The sequence below is a fragment of the Channa argus genome, chromosome 13 (genome assembly GCF_033026475.1).
Source record: "Channa argus isolate prfri chromosome 13, Channa argus male v1.0, whole genome shotgun sequence".
Taxonomy (NCBI): Eukaryota; Metazoa; Chordata; class Actinopteri; order Anabantiformes; family Channidae; genus Channa; species Channa argus.
Window position 1 is genome coordinate 20516471 of NC_090209.1, and position 15902 is coordinate 20532372.

At 40.0% G+C, this 15902-nt stretch overlaps 1 protein-coding gene across 9 annotated transcripts in view; it reads left to right on the top strand.

The window, feature by feature from the left end:
• Window positions 1–15902, top strand: part of agrn (agrin) — a 232130-nt gene that overhangs the window by 53210 nt on the left and 163018 nt on the right. For 7 of the 9 annotated variants that reach the window (XM_067525724.1, XM_067525716.1, XM_067525720.1 and 4 more), the window contains exon 3: window positions 3160–3180. The exons of the other annotated variants lie outside the window; for them this stretch is intronic. In XM_067525724.1, the coding sequence (XP_067381825.1) occupies window positions 3160–3180 (21 nt within the window). The remainder of the gene's footprint in view (window positions 1–3159; window positions 3181–15902) is intronic. 9 annotated transcript variants of the gene reach the window in all.

Consider the following 15902-nt stretch of genomic DNA (forward strand, 5'->3'; position numbering starts at 1 on the left):
TTCCCATACATCCTTTTATAATCAGGGATTTTAAAAGGCAATTTTATTCCCCCTAACAATGTCCGCTAATAGTTTACAACTAGAAGACAGTCTGGGCAAGTATTAGAGGATTAGCAGTATGTGCAAAGGTAGCTGACATTTTAAACTTTTTATTAAAACGTTCTTACCACTGTTCCTCAAATACACTTTTACACTGCTGCACCTCTGAAAGCCTTGTCCAAAGTTAAAGGAGAGGGACGTACTGATACCACAGTTTACTTTATAATCTGCTTAGTTTGGTTTTTAATTTGCAAGTGCTGATTGTTGAGACCAGATTTTCGGCTCTGTCTCTCTACAATGCACTTTTTGAAAACTCATTCCAGAGAAAAGTGGCATAGAAGCTTTTGCTGGATGAGAGTTTAGTTTGAAATGCTTGATCTATCTTGCTCTGTGTGTGTGCGTACTGTGCATGTGTTAACAGCCATTCAACCATTCATGGTTAAATGGTTCCATCTGCCATGTGTGATGCCTTGTTCACATCTTTAGCAGAACCTCTGCTGCCCAGTTACTGTTGTTGTTCCCGTTGCTCTTCTACAAAGTTGTATTGTCTTTGCATTTAGTAACAACTTTTAAAATAACTGAATCTTGCAAAGGCCAGAACCCTACGGACAAGGAAGATTTCCATGAATTTCTACATTAATTTCAGTCAAAAACACACATTAGATGTAACATATATAAAAATGTTTTGTCTTTTCCAGAGATGGACTACTGTCACAATACTTTCTTCTTTATGGTTTAATTTGTATGAATAGGTAAAAAAAACTAATTTGGACAAATGATAGACAAGGAGATGTGGGTGTCAGTGGCATTTTTCTTTTTTTTCTTGTAAATAGTCCTGACTTGAGACCTATTAAAAACATGTGTGAATCTCTTTACATACACTCAGTGAAAAGTATTCTTGTATGTCTGCTATACATCTTTCCCTATTTTATTCCTACTCATAAAACTAAAACCGTTACAAATATTTCTCACAAAACAAAAGTAGAAAAGAGTGACTCTGTCCTAAACTATGCTGAATCCCTCTAGGTGGCTCACAGGGGTTTGAAGCTGCATCCATGCATCAAAATCAGACAGCCAAATGAAAAAAAAAAATAGAAAAATGAAAGAAATAGAAAACTGAATATAGGGAACTCAGTTTTGAGTTTCTAACCTTGGGTGGCACCAATAAGCAATTGCATTCATGTGTACTAATTTTAATACCAGAAATGAGCTTGCACTCAGCCCCCTTTTTTATTTTCTTGTGCATATGTGTTTGTGTTTAAGGAAGTCTGCATCCTTCCACCTACCCCATTGACTCCCGCTGAAATGAATCACTTAGACACAACATGCTCTGAGCTAAATCAACCCCTCCTCTCACTCACCCTTAATCACATTAGCCTAAGTGATATGGGAACGCCAAGCCAGACACACACTCCCTCATTCTCTCTCTGTCTTTCAACCCAAAAAATAGCCACTCCTCCCGAGCTTTAAGTTGTCTTAAGCTTCATCTTTGGATAATAGGCCATTTGCTCTCCTAAAGACCCCAGTGTGAAATAATGAGGATCCAGATGAGAGCAGAGAAAGCACGATGAGAGAAGTGCAAGAGGGTGGAACAGAGGAGGAGAGACACTCAGCTACTTCCCAGTCTAGGACAAACCTCATAACACCTGTTTTGTCAGGGGTATTGGGTGGTGTGGTGGTGGTTTAATAACTTTTAGAAAGCCTCATGTCAGGATGGTGGCTTTGACCAGCTGAAATAAGTGAAGAGGTGTTTTACATTAAAGTTGTCGTGTCACTAAAAATTTTATTATTAATACCCACTATTATTATTTGCAGGTATTTGTTTTTTTTTTAAAGATTAATTAAATACTTTGTAACTAATAATCTGCTACCTAGCCTGGTTATTCATCAGCATCTAACATTTGGATACAATATTATAAGGTTAACTTACTCAAGAGATTGACGCTTGGACCAACGACCGAACAAGTATTTCTCTTGGGCACTTGGGTGATTTTTAAAAGAGACTGAGAGCAGTCATCTTAGTATTGTGACTTAAACTATTTAAGATTTTCTGTAGTGACTGTATGGTTTATTCTTTCTTTGTTCTTTCTTTCTCGATTTAAGAATTACTTTCAAGAAACAAGAGTAAGAAGTCAACATTATAATACGATATGTTCATGATATAGGAATAGTGCAGAAGAAGAATAGAGGTACAGATTGAAGTTTCCTGTGTCGGTACATTTTAATAAAATGACACTTTCAGAACACTCCCCTCTCTCCTGATTCCCATTGTACTGTACATATATTCCATATGTGAATTCTTGCATCTACTCCTTTTCCAAACTCTTTTCAAACTAATTTTTCCATCAAGCTACTTAATTGTTTCTGCAATGTTTAATTTGTGTTCGTACAATACAAATAGTGGCAGTTGGGCAGCCTGCAAGGTAGCATAATATGATATAACGCCAACATGTATGTTTGTGCCGAATAATCTGGGTTCCTGGTGGGGTAGGACATGGACAGAACGTCTGCCGTGGTAATAATCGATGCGGGAGGGAGGCGCTGTGGTTTCTCTGTAATTCCCTGGTAAAACAAACTCCTAGTTTCTGTCCTGCCCTGTCCATTATTTATGGATGAGCCTCTCATATGCCTTGTCAGCACTGTCCAACCTCAATCTGCATCAGCTGCATCAACAGCAGGTTGACAGGTCTGCTCAGCATGTGTGTGAAAATAGAGAAGCTGCCCAAGATTTATGATATTGTGTGTTGGTGTCGATTGTCTGTTTGGTGTGTATAGTAGGCGGCTGTGTTTGTTGAGGTATGTCAGCTCCAAATCATTGTAGTAATTTGTTGCTGCTGGGTTTCAGGTCGTTATATGCATCAGTCCCTCCAGGAATTTGTAATGTTGCAAAAACACAACAATTAATTCAACTACTCGATAGTTAAATTTTTACTATTGAAACCTCCTTCCCATCCTTTTTCATCCACTTCAGGTGACTCATCACAGGCATATCCAATCATTTCTCTTTTAGTCCTCCTCTTTCCCCAAAACAATTCAGATGGCTATTGTTTGCCTTTTTTGTAATCTAATAGCCACTAACTGTTTTCATTCTTGTTTCTTTCCCCTCCTTGCCTACTGAAGCCCACAAATATATCGTTGCAGGTAAGCACTTGTTTTTACCAAAATGTCCTCTAATGCCTCTTCAGTTTGTTTCAGCCGCTTAATCTTTATATGTCCTGCAAAACTTTGTGCGGAAAAAGAAGGCATCTTTATTGGGAATTTGCTTTTTGCTGCGTAGTTGCTTTAATGGTTTATCTGATCAGATCAAATAATTTCTCAGCCCTTCTATTTTGTGCATGGCTGATTCAAATGACATTCAGTAAGAGGAACTTGTAGATCAATACCACTCACACACCCACATCTAGACACACAAATATGCTATTTAAATACACCCCTGGGGGGCCTCTGTGAAAATGAAGGACCTCTGTCTTTGTGAGAAGCAGTCAGGACTTAGCTGAATCGTAGTAGTTAAATGTGTGAAAAAAAATGTCTGAATCGGGCCAAAAGAACAAATCAATAAGAGACAAAAACACAGCACAGGCTGAGATTGCCAGGTGGTAATTTTGTATGGATGTTTTACACTCCAAGCAACACCTATTTATCTTTTTGATCTAAGTCAGCATGATACCACAAGGGTTTAACTCATGTAATTACTCTGAAAGCCATAGGGTATCAACATACTTGACAGCAATGACAACATTTAGTGGTAATTTCCACATGTAGACCTAAGTGGGTTATTTCTTGTACAAAGTGATATCCATTCATACTAAATGTTAAAATAACAAAAATGCCAAAAAGCAAATGGTTATAAGAGACAATTCTCACTTTCCCCTTAAAGATTTTTGGGAGCAGTATTTTAAAATAATTTTTAGTGGTACCGCTTAACCCATTTAGTATTTATTTGCAAAAAATATTTACCCGTACATGATTGTGTGTGGCATCACTCCTCAAGTTTGGCTTTCATAAGATTATGTGGCAAGGGTAGAGGTGAAGTCAAAGGTCATGTATGGTGGCGTTATAAAGGCTTTGTTGCTCGCAACAATCTGTGACCTGCTTGGTATTGGTTTCCTCTGGGATCTCATTAAATGCTTTACAGGATAATCATCTTTCTAGAGAAAGCTGCTGCAAACAAGCACTTGCAAAAGAAAGGTGCACAACAGTTCAGGAAAGCAGGCTGTGCTTGCCCAAAAGGTGTTCAGACTCCAGGCTACTAATGAGGAAAACATTTCTTTTGTTGTAGCTATTTCTGTACTTTCCTGCTCTTGGCACTTTTGCTGCTTATACTGTTTTAATGTGATTACTACCCTGTTATGTAATATTACTGTATGAGATGTTTTTTTTGAACCCACTAGGATTGTGTAGAACCTGTGTGATACACATTCACGTGTAAAATTTTAGTTTGGACTTGTGCTTTGAGCCTTTCTTAGGATTTGCTTTACCTCTGATCCATTGCTTTACTATACACTTTCATTCATTTATTGTGTGTACTTTAGTAAAATATGGAAAGACTTAGTAGGACCAAGTTTTTCGATTTCTCACACCCTGTGTAGCGTTTAACTGTTTGTTGGAACTTTGTCACATCTGCAATGCCAGACAGGACTTTCTTCTTTGCTGTGGTGCAAGGCTTGATAGCGCATGAATAGCACATTTTGCTAAGAGCTGCATGGGTCTCGTCACTGACAGACCCTATTATCTGCACACCAGCTTTTCAAGCGCCCCTATTCAACAAGGAGCAGGTAGTTTGGGCCTTTTTAAAGGCAACGCATCATTAACAATGCATGCCAGTAGAGGGAACATCTTTTGAAGCTCTAGTTGTGAATCAGGCAGATACCATTTTCCTTCCTTAGCCAACGACGGCTCTGTTGTTCCTCTTGTCCGCTCTGGTGATCCTTTTTTTCTTATCCAGAATTCCATTATCAGGCCTGTAATGTGACTTTCTAATGCAAGACGATGCAATTATCTGCTGTCTAGCTTAGAGGGTCGGTCTAAGCAGCAATCAGGATCAGAGATTTATAGCCTGTAGCATATAACTATAGACTATAACTTTCTATCCCCAAGAGTGTAGTTGTCATTCATATTAAATAATAAGTTACAATATATGCTAAATATTATCAGGTTTCCTAGTAGACAAGTGGCTCGTAGAAGAAAGCATTCACCTCTGCACATCTTATACTTGTGTTGCACTGTTTGTAGAAAAACACTTTCTGACTGGCAGCTGACAGTCAGAGATGATGTGTATGAAAAGGACTTTCTTCTTTTTGCCCTCTTTCAACTAACCCTGGAGATTTTTTGGCTCTTTGCCTCCTTTACGGCTGTCTTTTCATTCAAAGAAATCAATTTGTGGGCTTTTTAAATGAACCGACCAGATTCACTTGTGGAAGCGATTGTTTTTGTGAACAGTTTCATGTGGATACTTTCAAAAGTGTCCTTGTCCAGAAAATGTTTGAAATATCTTCTGTGCACATTTAATCACTGGAGAATAATGATGAGACTTGCTGGTGCACAGACAAGACAATCTAAGTGAGGAGGGAGCCAAGCTGGCCTTTTCCCCATTGGTGTGTTTTCTTCTTCTTCAGTTCTTTTTCAATTATTGCTTACTTGCTCAAAGTTCAGTCCTTCCCTGATTGACCTAGCAAGCAGCAGCAGCCTCACGTGTTGTCACAGACTCTTTAGCACAGGCACTCCTCTTTTCATGTTACTGTCAATACTCCTGTATGGCTTCCTCTCTGACTCTTTCCTTAACGTCAGGGCACTGCACCCAGCCTCCCTCCAGAAGCACAGACTTAAGCCTGTTGCAGACATGCACTGGAATTCTGACATTGTCCTGACTTTGTCAGTGTGGATGAAAGTGTCCGAGTGAAACGCTGCCAACATTATCCGGATGATATCCTTCGAGCCCCCTAGTGCAATGTCCGTATTATGGGCATTAGCTTGTGTGTGCAGCACGCTGCTCTGTGCTGAATCGTGGGGAGGATTAAAAGCAAATTAATGTTAATGTTGTTTCTATCACTGTAGTTTAGAAACACAGTTTACCATAGATTAGGTTTTGTATCAAATTGGGCCTCCTGTGGTGATTGTGCCCGGAAATTGAGCATATTTTCTCACTTGAGGACTAGTCTTACTCAGGCGATATTCGACTGTGAGTTACATGTCCTGACCAATGTTATCAGCCCTATTTATATACAAGGTTAATAAAGGGTTAATGAACTGGTATCCATCCATTTATTCATTATTTCCAACTGCTTATCCTGTTCGGGGTCATGGGGGGCTGGAGCATATCCCAGGTGTCATTGGGCAGACCCTGGTAGACACTGGACGGCTCGCTAGTCTATCCAAAGGCATAGAGAAACATATACAGTCAGACAACCATTCATACTGACTGTCATTTGACTATTGGCAATTTAGAGTCACCAAATAACCTAACACAGCCTAACTTGGACGGTGGGAGGAAACCGGAGTACCCAGAGGAAACCCACGCAGTCATGGGGAGAACATGTAAATTGCACAGAGAAGGGTTACAGCCGGCCAGGGATTCAAATGGGGAGCTAGAAGGTGGCAGCGCTAACCACGCCAACATTTTTCTGATTTCATAGACCATGCTAGATGTTTTTAATTGTTCAGCCCTTTATAACCTAAAAGTAAAAAATGCCATTGGTACATGGCTAGCTGCTAGCTTATCTTGTTCAGGGTCATGACAGCTGGAGCTTGTTCCATCTGTCACTGGGCCACATCCTGGACAGGTCATCAGTCTATCTCAGTGCCAGCACAGAGAGACATTAACAGACAACCACTGACACTTACATTCACAATGTTAAATCACAAATTAAGCTAACATGCATGTCTTTGGACTGTGGGAGAACATGCAAACTCCACACAGAAACGCTGGCCGGTGGATTTAAAGCAACAGTGAGGCAGCAGCACTAACCACTCCACCTGGCTAGCTTTTTCCTAGACTAAAATAGCAATACTAATTGTGCTGTCACTGAACGGTATCTACAAATCCTCTTTTCATCACTTTAGCTTGTGATTTATGTCAACTGTTTAACTTTAATATGCAATATAACTTGTCATAATTTGTTTCCTTGAAAATAAAATCAAAAACAAGTTTTCACCAAATAAAACTTGAAATAACATAATCAAATAACGTCATTACTGGTAAATCAACACATGAAGTAGTCTTATTTTTAAGTACTGTCTACAGGGACAATGCTGTACACATTGTCTCTAGACATTTTCTTTATATTTGTATCTGAGAGAGTGTAGATAAAAATGAGTCTACAAATTTAAATTTAAGCAAATTTACTACTTAAATTGAACATGTTTAATGTTCTAAACATGGTTATTTAACTGTGTTTCTTCCTTTGCCTTTCCTTCCTGCTTTAAGATTTATCTTTGTCAGTAAATATTATGTTTATCCTAAACATATGTTGTATCCATTTTAAGGTGTCCAGGCCTGGAGCTTTACATGTCAGTTCTTGCATTCTAGTATATGCAAGCATTTCTTTCCAAAAGAGCTCATGACTGTTTATTATCATAGAGCTATGTGTGCAAGGGAGCGTTTATTTCCAGCTACATCAAATGAAACTGAGCTGCGTTCAAATTCTCTTAGCAGCATTTTTTTGATGCTGTGCAGAAAGGCCAGCTGTAGCCATCTGTAAGGGATACTCAAACCAGTAAGAAGTACATTTTGTTAGACAATAAGTTTAGGTTCAATTGATTGTTCAACATGATGTTGCCACTTTCATAACTTTCGTAGTGTAAAAGATAATGTATTCATGGTCATGTAATGTTAACTGGTCAGAATTAAGTCGGATAGCTGTGACAGCAAACTAAGCAAAAGACGCATGAGCTTAACATCTTTTATTTGTCTAGTGTGTCAGTATCTATCAGTCTGGGCTTTTATTTGCTTTTGCTGCAATTTGAAAAGGTTTATAAACCTAATAGATAGATTACTAAGGACATGCACTGGCAAGAAACATCAGAAATCATAGAACACAATTCAGATCATTACATTTTCCCCCTTGGCATGGTAACAAAAAGGCAGTGTCCTCTTCAGTGTCTTTATCATTGTTTTAGTAAGGCCTGACCCCACCTTGTAGTCAGTACAGTAAAATGTTATCAGATCTTTATTGTTGTGGCCACAAAAATATACAAGGGCTGGATCAACTTTTAACACAAAATGAAAACAAAAATACTTTCCTAAGCTGTGAGGCTTAGGAAAAGATTCGTTAGAATAAGCACATACTAAAACAAAAACATTCAATTCAGTTTGGAAATGAAAGTTGTCTGGCTGACTAGTTTGGTAGAGTGGGTTTGCCCCTTCTGATACATGTTATGGGAGTAATGATGCCATTTATTGGCTTGATGACAGTAAAAGCAGCTGGTTGTACACCAATCTAAGTGTAAAGTGTATATCTTTGACTTGTATAAGTTTGTTTTTGCCCAGAGGCCTGTTTTATTGGGTTGCACATATTCTTTTTGTCGGCTCCAAAAATCACTGGTGGTCTGTCTACTACGCTGCTAACCTTTAGTCAGTGCTATGTTCTTCTTTTCCTTATTGGGATTGAATTGCTTTCCTTCTCTCTCGTTCTCTTACTTTCTCTCTCTCTCTCTCTCTGACACACACACACACACACACACACACACACACACACACTGCCGTGATTTAATTGACTTGGTTGGAATATGACCAAAAGTACTTGAAGTGATCCTAGCCCCTCTTTTCCCTGCAGGCCTGAACACTATCCTCTCTGCTCCACCTCACTCTCTTCTACTTAAGCCAGATACAGGCAGCGCCTTAGCTGCGTTTACCGTCCTCTTCTTGGCTGTACCCTGACCTATACGCTGACGCTTATCTTCAAGACTTCATCTGACTTTGTGTCATGGCCAAGCTCATTAGTCTGGCAAATTATGCTTTGCGTTATTGCTTGTGTCTGGCTTATGCCTTGACCTGTTGCAAATACCGTAAACAGTAGTGCACAGCTCCACGTCTACAAACGTTAGCAGCTTAAGTGTGGGAAACACCCTGTTTCTGTACCACCTTTACAGTTGCCAAGTCACATGTGTAAACTGTTTTGGTGCGTTGCATTGCCTCTTTTACCCCAAATTACTTACAAAAAAGTGCCAGTAACTTGCTTATTGCTTCTGCGGACTAAGAGGTTAAGAAATAATAAAGAAATAAGCTATATGTTATAAATAATTTACAGCCAGTAATGAAGTATGAACTTTGATTAATTCCATCGTGTCTATATACGGAATGAGCTGAGGATCTGTAAAGTGATTAAGAGGCTCTTTTTTCACCTGTGAAGGATTGTAGCTGTTATTCCTGGCAGATAGTGTGACTAAACCGAATGGGGCTACTCTTTGCATTTGCTGCCATCTCATGGCTGCATGCTGTACAGTCCAAAACTCTCATCCTTCAATATAAGTACTGCTACCTTTCCTGTAGTGATCAGAGAAAATCATATAAATAAAAAAATGTTAGGCATTAGGATGTTTCATGTCTTTCATGCTTCTAGTTTTCCACTGTGTGGTTAAGCTCTACGGATGATTGAAAAGTTTGTGCTGTAGGCCACAAAAGCAGTTCATTTCATTGCTCTGTGTGTGTGTGTGTGTGTGTGTGTGTGTGTGTGTGTGTGTGTGTGTTTAGAGGTCAGTAGCACGTCCATATGGCTCTTATTGTTTTTGCTGTATTTGTTCTTGTCTACCTCTTTTTTGCTGATAGTTTTCCATCTCTTTTGTTTTATTGTTTTGAATGAACATTTTTGTTTTTAACCCCCAGAAAAATCCACATCTTTCTGATTACTACCAACAAACACAGAAAAATTGCTAATTCCTTCAAATTGATTGAAAAGAACACATAAAAACATGAGGGTTTTTTTCTTGCATTTTGCCATAAACTGCCCTGGTGTTGTCCTAAGTCTTGTGTCTAAAGGAGGTGAAGATGCATGTTAGAGTGAAGGTGCTATGACAACTAGATACGCTAGGGGGCACAAATGCTCCAACACACAGTAAAGGGAGGTGGCTCTACTATCTGATCAGCTCCACCTTAATCCATGGGTCTGTAGAATCCAAAACCTGCGCAGCTCCCCATGCCACTCTCTGTCTCCTCTCTCGGGGTCACACTCATCAGGGCTACACATAATACAATCACAACACACTGAGGTTGTTAACATTCAAATACATACAGTACATATCACATGAAAAACAACCGCTTAGGCAAAATCTGCCGTCACAGAGGTATTTTAGTTTAATTATGTTTTTTTATGGTGCATCTGTTGTTTAGAAAGAAAAACAGAGCTGAGAGTGACAGGAATGAGGAATGAGAGGGGCAGGCTGTGTGATGGGTTTGAACCAAAAATACTATGAGCATATATCATATATGCGTGCTGATCATTAAAAGGAATAAAATGAGGAGGGAAACTAAAACAAGGGTGTGGTTTATAAATTCTTATTTAATTTATCATATAAGCTGGTGTTACAGCCCATTGTAGGGGCTGAGTAGCCTGGGCATCTTTGACATTGTTATTTAAAAAGAACAGCAGAGCTGCTGCTTGGGTTATTTTTTAGCCATGGGTAGTGCCATCATAACCCCACTGGTCACGGGGCATTACAATATCTAGGTTACTCTTCTCCCATCATCACATCTACTGTATAGACAGAGGGCTGCAGTGAAGAGATATGGGTGTGTGTGTGTGTGTGTGTGTATACGCATGTGCCCGTGGACATGCTAAGTAGGTAAATGTGAATGGCAGGGGGGCGTCCCATCTGGTGTATGTGTAGCCTCCCATTGCCCCGCACCCCACCCTGTCCATCTCCAGATTAAGAGGCCAGCGCTGAGTCCCTGACCCAGAATTCTTCCCCTATCCCATCCCATCACAACACACACACCCTCTCTTGCTAAAGGCCCCCCCCCCATTTCCTCTTCAAGACAGACGGCCCCATGGGAGAGAAACAGGGTGAGGTCTCCATTAGCAGGCCTGCCCCTGATGTGTGACTGTGGTGTTGCATTCATAGACCTGCATTGAAGAAAAATTGAGGTTACAAGTAATGGTGTTAGCTGTTGATATGGATGGGGGGCTAAAAGTGGCAGAGGGGCTACAAAGTGTCTCTTAGCTAACATGGGAATAAATGTTAGAAATTACAGGCCTTGATTGTCACCACTGAAGTTGGGAAATGCAAATTATACTTTGACTAATCCTGTAATTGTAAGGTCTATACTACTATATTTGAGTATAAGACATGTAATTGTGATATACAGCATATGCTGATACAGCTTGCACATACATTTTTGGCATTTTAGACTCACATGTATGTTTTGAAGTTGATTTTTTTTTCAGCAGTAACCCAGATCCTCTTCATTTGCCCTCTGTCACTCCTCCAGTTCCCTACAGCAGTCTCTGTTTCATCATGGATCCACTCTGTTGTCCTCAATACACCCATCCAACCATCCATCCATCCATACAAATATTCCCTCCTTAGGCACTGACTCACTGGGGCTTTTGTGTAAATCCAGGCCACACCCAGTGGAGAGGACCCATTTTTGTCTTGTTTGTCACACCAAGCAGTGCTGGAGGCCTCACCGTGCTGCTAAACCTACACAAACACCATTCAGCACCGTAACATGGTCCAATGCTCAGCGCACACTTTGTTTCTGTGTATAGAGGGAGTGTCATAGATCTTCTTTAAAAACAGAAATATAAGACATGGGCACATTTAAAACTAAGCAAGGGGGAAGCTGCCCCAAGTAACAGACTGTATGTGTGTGATTTCATGTGTGATGATTTTAATCACCCAGTAACTCAGCGTGCACTTTTCTTCTCTTTTTCAGTACCAATTAACATTGTTGACAGTGATGAATTTTGATTTTGACACGTTGGCTTTCTCGCCGTGTTGTCGCCCCACGCTGGAGCAGTGAGGAGGCTTGTTTGCGACAGAGTTGGGGAAATAACAGTGCAGCATATGGGGCTTTATGATCGAACTGTAAGCATCCAAAATACTTTCACTTTAATGGAAAGCATGCCCCATCAAGTAGGGTGTGGGAGGCAGCATCTAAAAGCCATTAACAGCCAGGCTTCCACTGAATCCTTAATGACTACGTGTTGAAAATAATGCATCCAGAACGGCACCACTGTTTGAAATGATTGTTGATCAAATGGAAAAAAATGGCAAACAGTGCCCTTTGGCTTTCACTCTATTTTCAACACTAAACAGTATTTGTCTGAAAGACAACTGTGTGTTGTTTGAATAATTCCTCCACCTGATTCTCTTCCATCCTTGGGGGTCATTTGGAAACGACTCATGAAGTTTCAAGTTCTCCATTTTAATTTCCTCAAGTGTCTACTCTCATTATCACTGAAATTAAGCTATAATCCATTGTATGTTAAATAGAATAAATTGGTTTGGGGATTTATTTAGCAACATACCTTATTTATGAGGTGATTGCACCCTGTGGCAAGCCCCATTTCTCATTTCAAAAAAGATTATGGTTCCCTAATTGATAAGATAAACAGGCCATTATGGTGTTTCTTTGCCAAACCTTGAAAACTGAACTGGGTTTTTCCTTCATGTCATGTTAGACTAATCCATCTTCCCATTTCTTAATGTAGTGCATGTTACAAGGCAACATTGTTATCAGACCCTTTCAATTATGATGTGTTCTCCGGGCTAAATAATTATGTGTGCTCAAAGCAGAAAAGTCTTTTCCTGCTTTTGGACTGAATGGTAAAGTGGGCCTATTAAAGTTACATTATTTGGACTCACTATTGTGGTGTAACTAGGGTAAATGGGAGTGCTAGAAGAGATATAGAGGCATGGAAATCCATTAAGGAACAGCAGAGAGAAGAAGGTGGGAACTACTGCTGGGAAAACAATGGGGAGGTGGGTATAAGGGGACATGCAGCAGAGGTAGATTGTCCTAATTGGCACTTTTGCCTCTCTTGTCACATACCTGCTTAATTGGCGTGACAAGAGGTCGGGGAGAATATAAGCAGGGGCTCAGGAGCAGGTGGCCTATGCCTACAAATGTGTGGGAATCATGTTTGTGTGAGCGGCAGTGGGGAGTGATGGTTCTCCGAGTGCATCTTTCTCAGAACCGGAGAGACAGATAGAGCATCAGCTCATCAGCATATAGCATTAAACATTTACGCTGACCTACAAACACTGACAGCCCCTTCAGTCACTCCTCCCCGTGTTTTATATCCTCAGCTCTCATCTAGCAGTTCCCGTCTCCACACATACATAAAGTCAGCCACATCAGCTCTGATTTCTTTGGTAGATAATGAGGACTCGGTAGGGGAAAAGGGATCGGTGGTTTGGATAGAGCATGAAGGACGGTGGGCTGAAGTCTTGTTAAAATAAGAGGAGCTCTTTAGCTTTTAGACAAGTTGCAAGCCTGATGCTCTTTGTACACTCTCCCAGCAGTCAACCAGTCTGTTTCTGTTAAACTTTTTTTATTTTGGAGAAACCGAGAATGGCATTGTCTGTTCCTGGTATCATGCTATCTTTACCAATAACTATAACAAATAAATTTGCACTATTGGGTTTGGTTTTTGGTGGAGATTTTATTGTTTCATTAATGTGTAATCCTACTTATCAAAGGCTTTTATAGAATAATTTATATTTAGTGAATACATTCATTGTTTAGCCTAATAAATAACTCTTTTCTATTATGGCCTCATTTGGACATTTTTCTAATAAAATTTGTATTGTTTTGTTTCGTGTTTCATTGAAGACATTGCATGAATTGATCAACAGCTGCATTCCGAATATGTCAACACCAGTGTTCACATCTTACGTCATGATTTAATGTAGAAACTATTCCATGGAGATGCTGCAGCTGTAGATTTTACTTAGGCAGTTTTGTGGTTTTTAGGGAAATAAATGGGAGAGATGCGGACTGTTTATCATGATCGACTGCAGATGTCTTTTTGTGGCCAGTGCACTCTGCTGTGGAAATGGTTTGGGCAGTGAAAAAGGGAAGAAAAATACCACATGATAAAAAGGGGAAACGAGAGTCTCCCTTGGTCTGTCTCTCTCATTCTTTCTCGGTCCATCGGTGGTCGGTAATAGACGTGATGGAAATTGATTTCCAGGTGAATTATTTTCAATGCCCCTCCATCTCAGGGAGACAGTAATCTTTGCCCCTCCCCCCTCCTGGCAAGGCCTGTGTGACTCTCAGGCTGTCCTCTGCTGTCTGTCTTCCAAGAAGGACGGCTTTAATTGTCCATTTCAATATTCAGGACTGCTTCCACGAGTCTTTCACAGCGATCCTTACCACTTTGCGTTGAGAACTACCTGTCTATTAGGCAGCTGATTTCCTGATCGATAAGATGAAGACTGACGTGAAGAAAGAGCAGAGCTAGAATCACTAAAGAAAAAGAATGATTTTAAAGGGCAACGGCACCCACATCATTTCCCTTTCTTTAAATCAGCAGCAGTCTTGGTCCTGCTACCTACAATCATTGCCTTGTTAATCTTCCTTTACAACTTATCCTTCAGGGTAAATGGCAACATGGTTTTTTGTGAGTTTATCGAAGAAAAACCACCACAGGGAAACACACAATACTCAGCCTTTTGAATGGGGCTTTATCATACACATCTGTTTTCCTGGGTCCTGATCAGTCCTTGGGGTCATTTGCTTTCTTTTTAGCAGAGCCAAAGCAGAAGCTAAAAGTCTACAATGTGCTTTATCGACAACAAAGAGAAGGGGTGGTCGATGAGTCAACATTATTGACTTGGGAATATGGGACTGAGCAAAGATAAACTCTGCTGAAGGGATGATCAAGCTTACTCTAAGTTATGTCTTGCATCATCAGCTATTTGGGCTTTTAAGCCAAATCTTTCTTTGAGCCAAGGTCAGACATCTAGGCTTTTCAGGCTGTTAGGCTTTACTGGAGTTACATAGCCTGGTACATTCCAATGTATTAAGACATATTAGTACCTCTTTTTAACTAATAATAACACAAAAGAAACAATTATCATACAGTTAGAACCTACATAGTCCAAGTCAGTATTGCACGTTATTCCAGCAAACTCTTTAACAGTCAGTTCAGGGTACACAAACATTTTGTCTACAGATGCATTGACCGAGCACAGATGAGCAATTTGTAGGCCATGGACCACTATTAATATTCCAGCTTTGAAACAGAAGGAAAAGTAGATGTAATGGGAGAAAAAGGTCAGCACAATACCAGACCGTGAAGTACTAGACTGGCTAATTGTACTTTGGTTTGAGTTGAATTTTAATGTGCTCCATGGTAATTGTTCATCACAGGAAAAACTAGAAAGTTTTTATTTTGATTTTAGTTTTTGACATTACATATTTGAAAACAATCATTATCATGTTGGTTCTTAGATATGAGTTCTATTAAAGGGCTATAACTAATGCATCATTTCACAAAAAGTAAATGTCAGTTTTAGGTTATCAATCTATTAATAATTTGACATCAAGTGTCAGAAAATATTGAATAATCCTAATAACAATTATCCAGAGTAGAATAGAACAGAACATATTGAAGAAAGAATGTATACCTTTGCACATAATGTGTAAGTTCATTATTCTTCCACACCAACATGTTATCATAGCCTCAGGATCGATGACGGCTGGTGAGGTTCAATCTTTGAGCCAGAGCTCATCCAGCTGTGTCTCAGTTACTGAGCCTCATCCAGGGGTTGGAGGCAACAGGCCAGGCAGGCAGGCATGCAGGCAGGAGCTCCCATGGGAGCTGTTGCACCAGAAATCCCTCCCTCCCAATCTCAGACATGGAGCAGCCCAAGCGCTTGACACCAACTCTCTGACCTGCCGGCGCAGCATACTCCATACA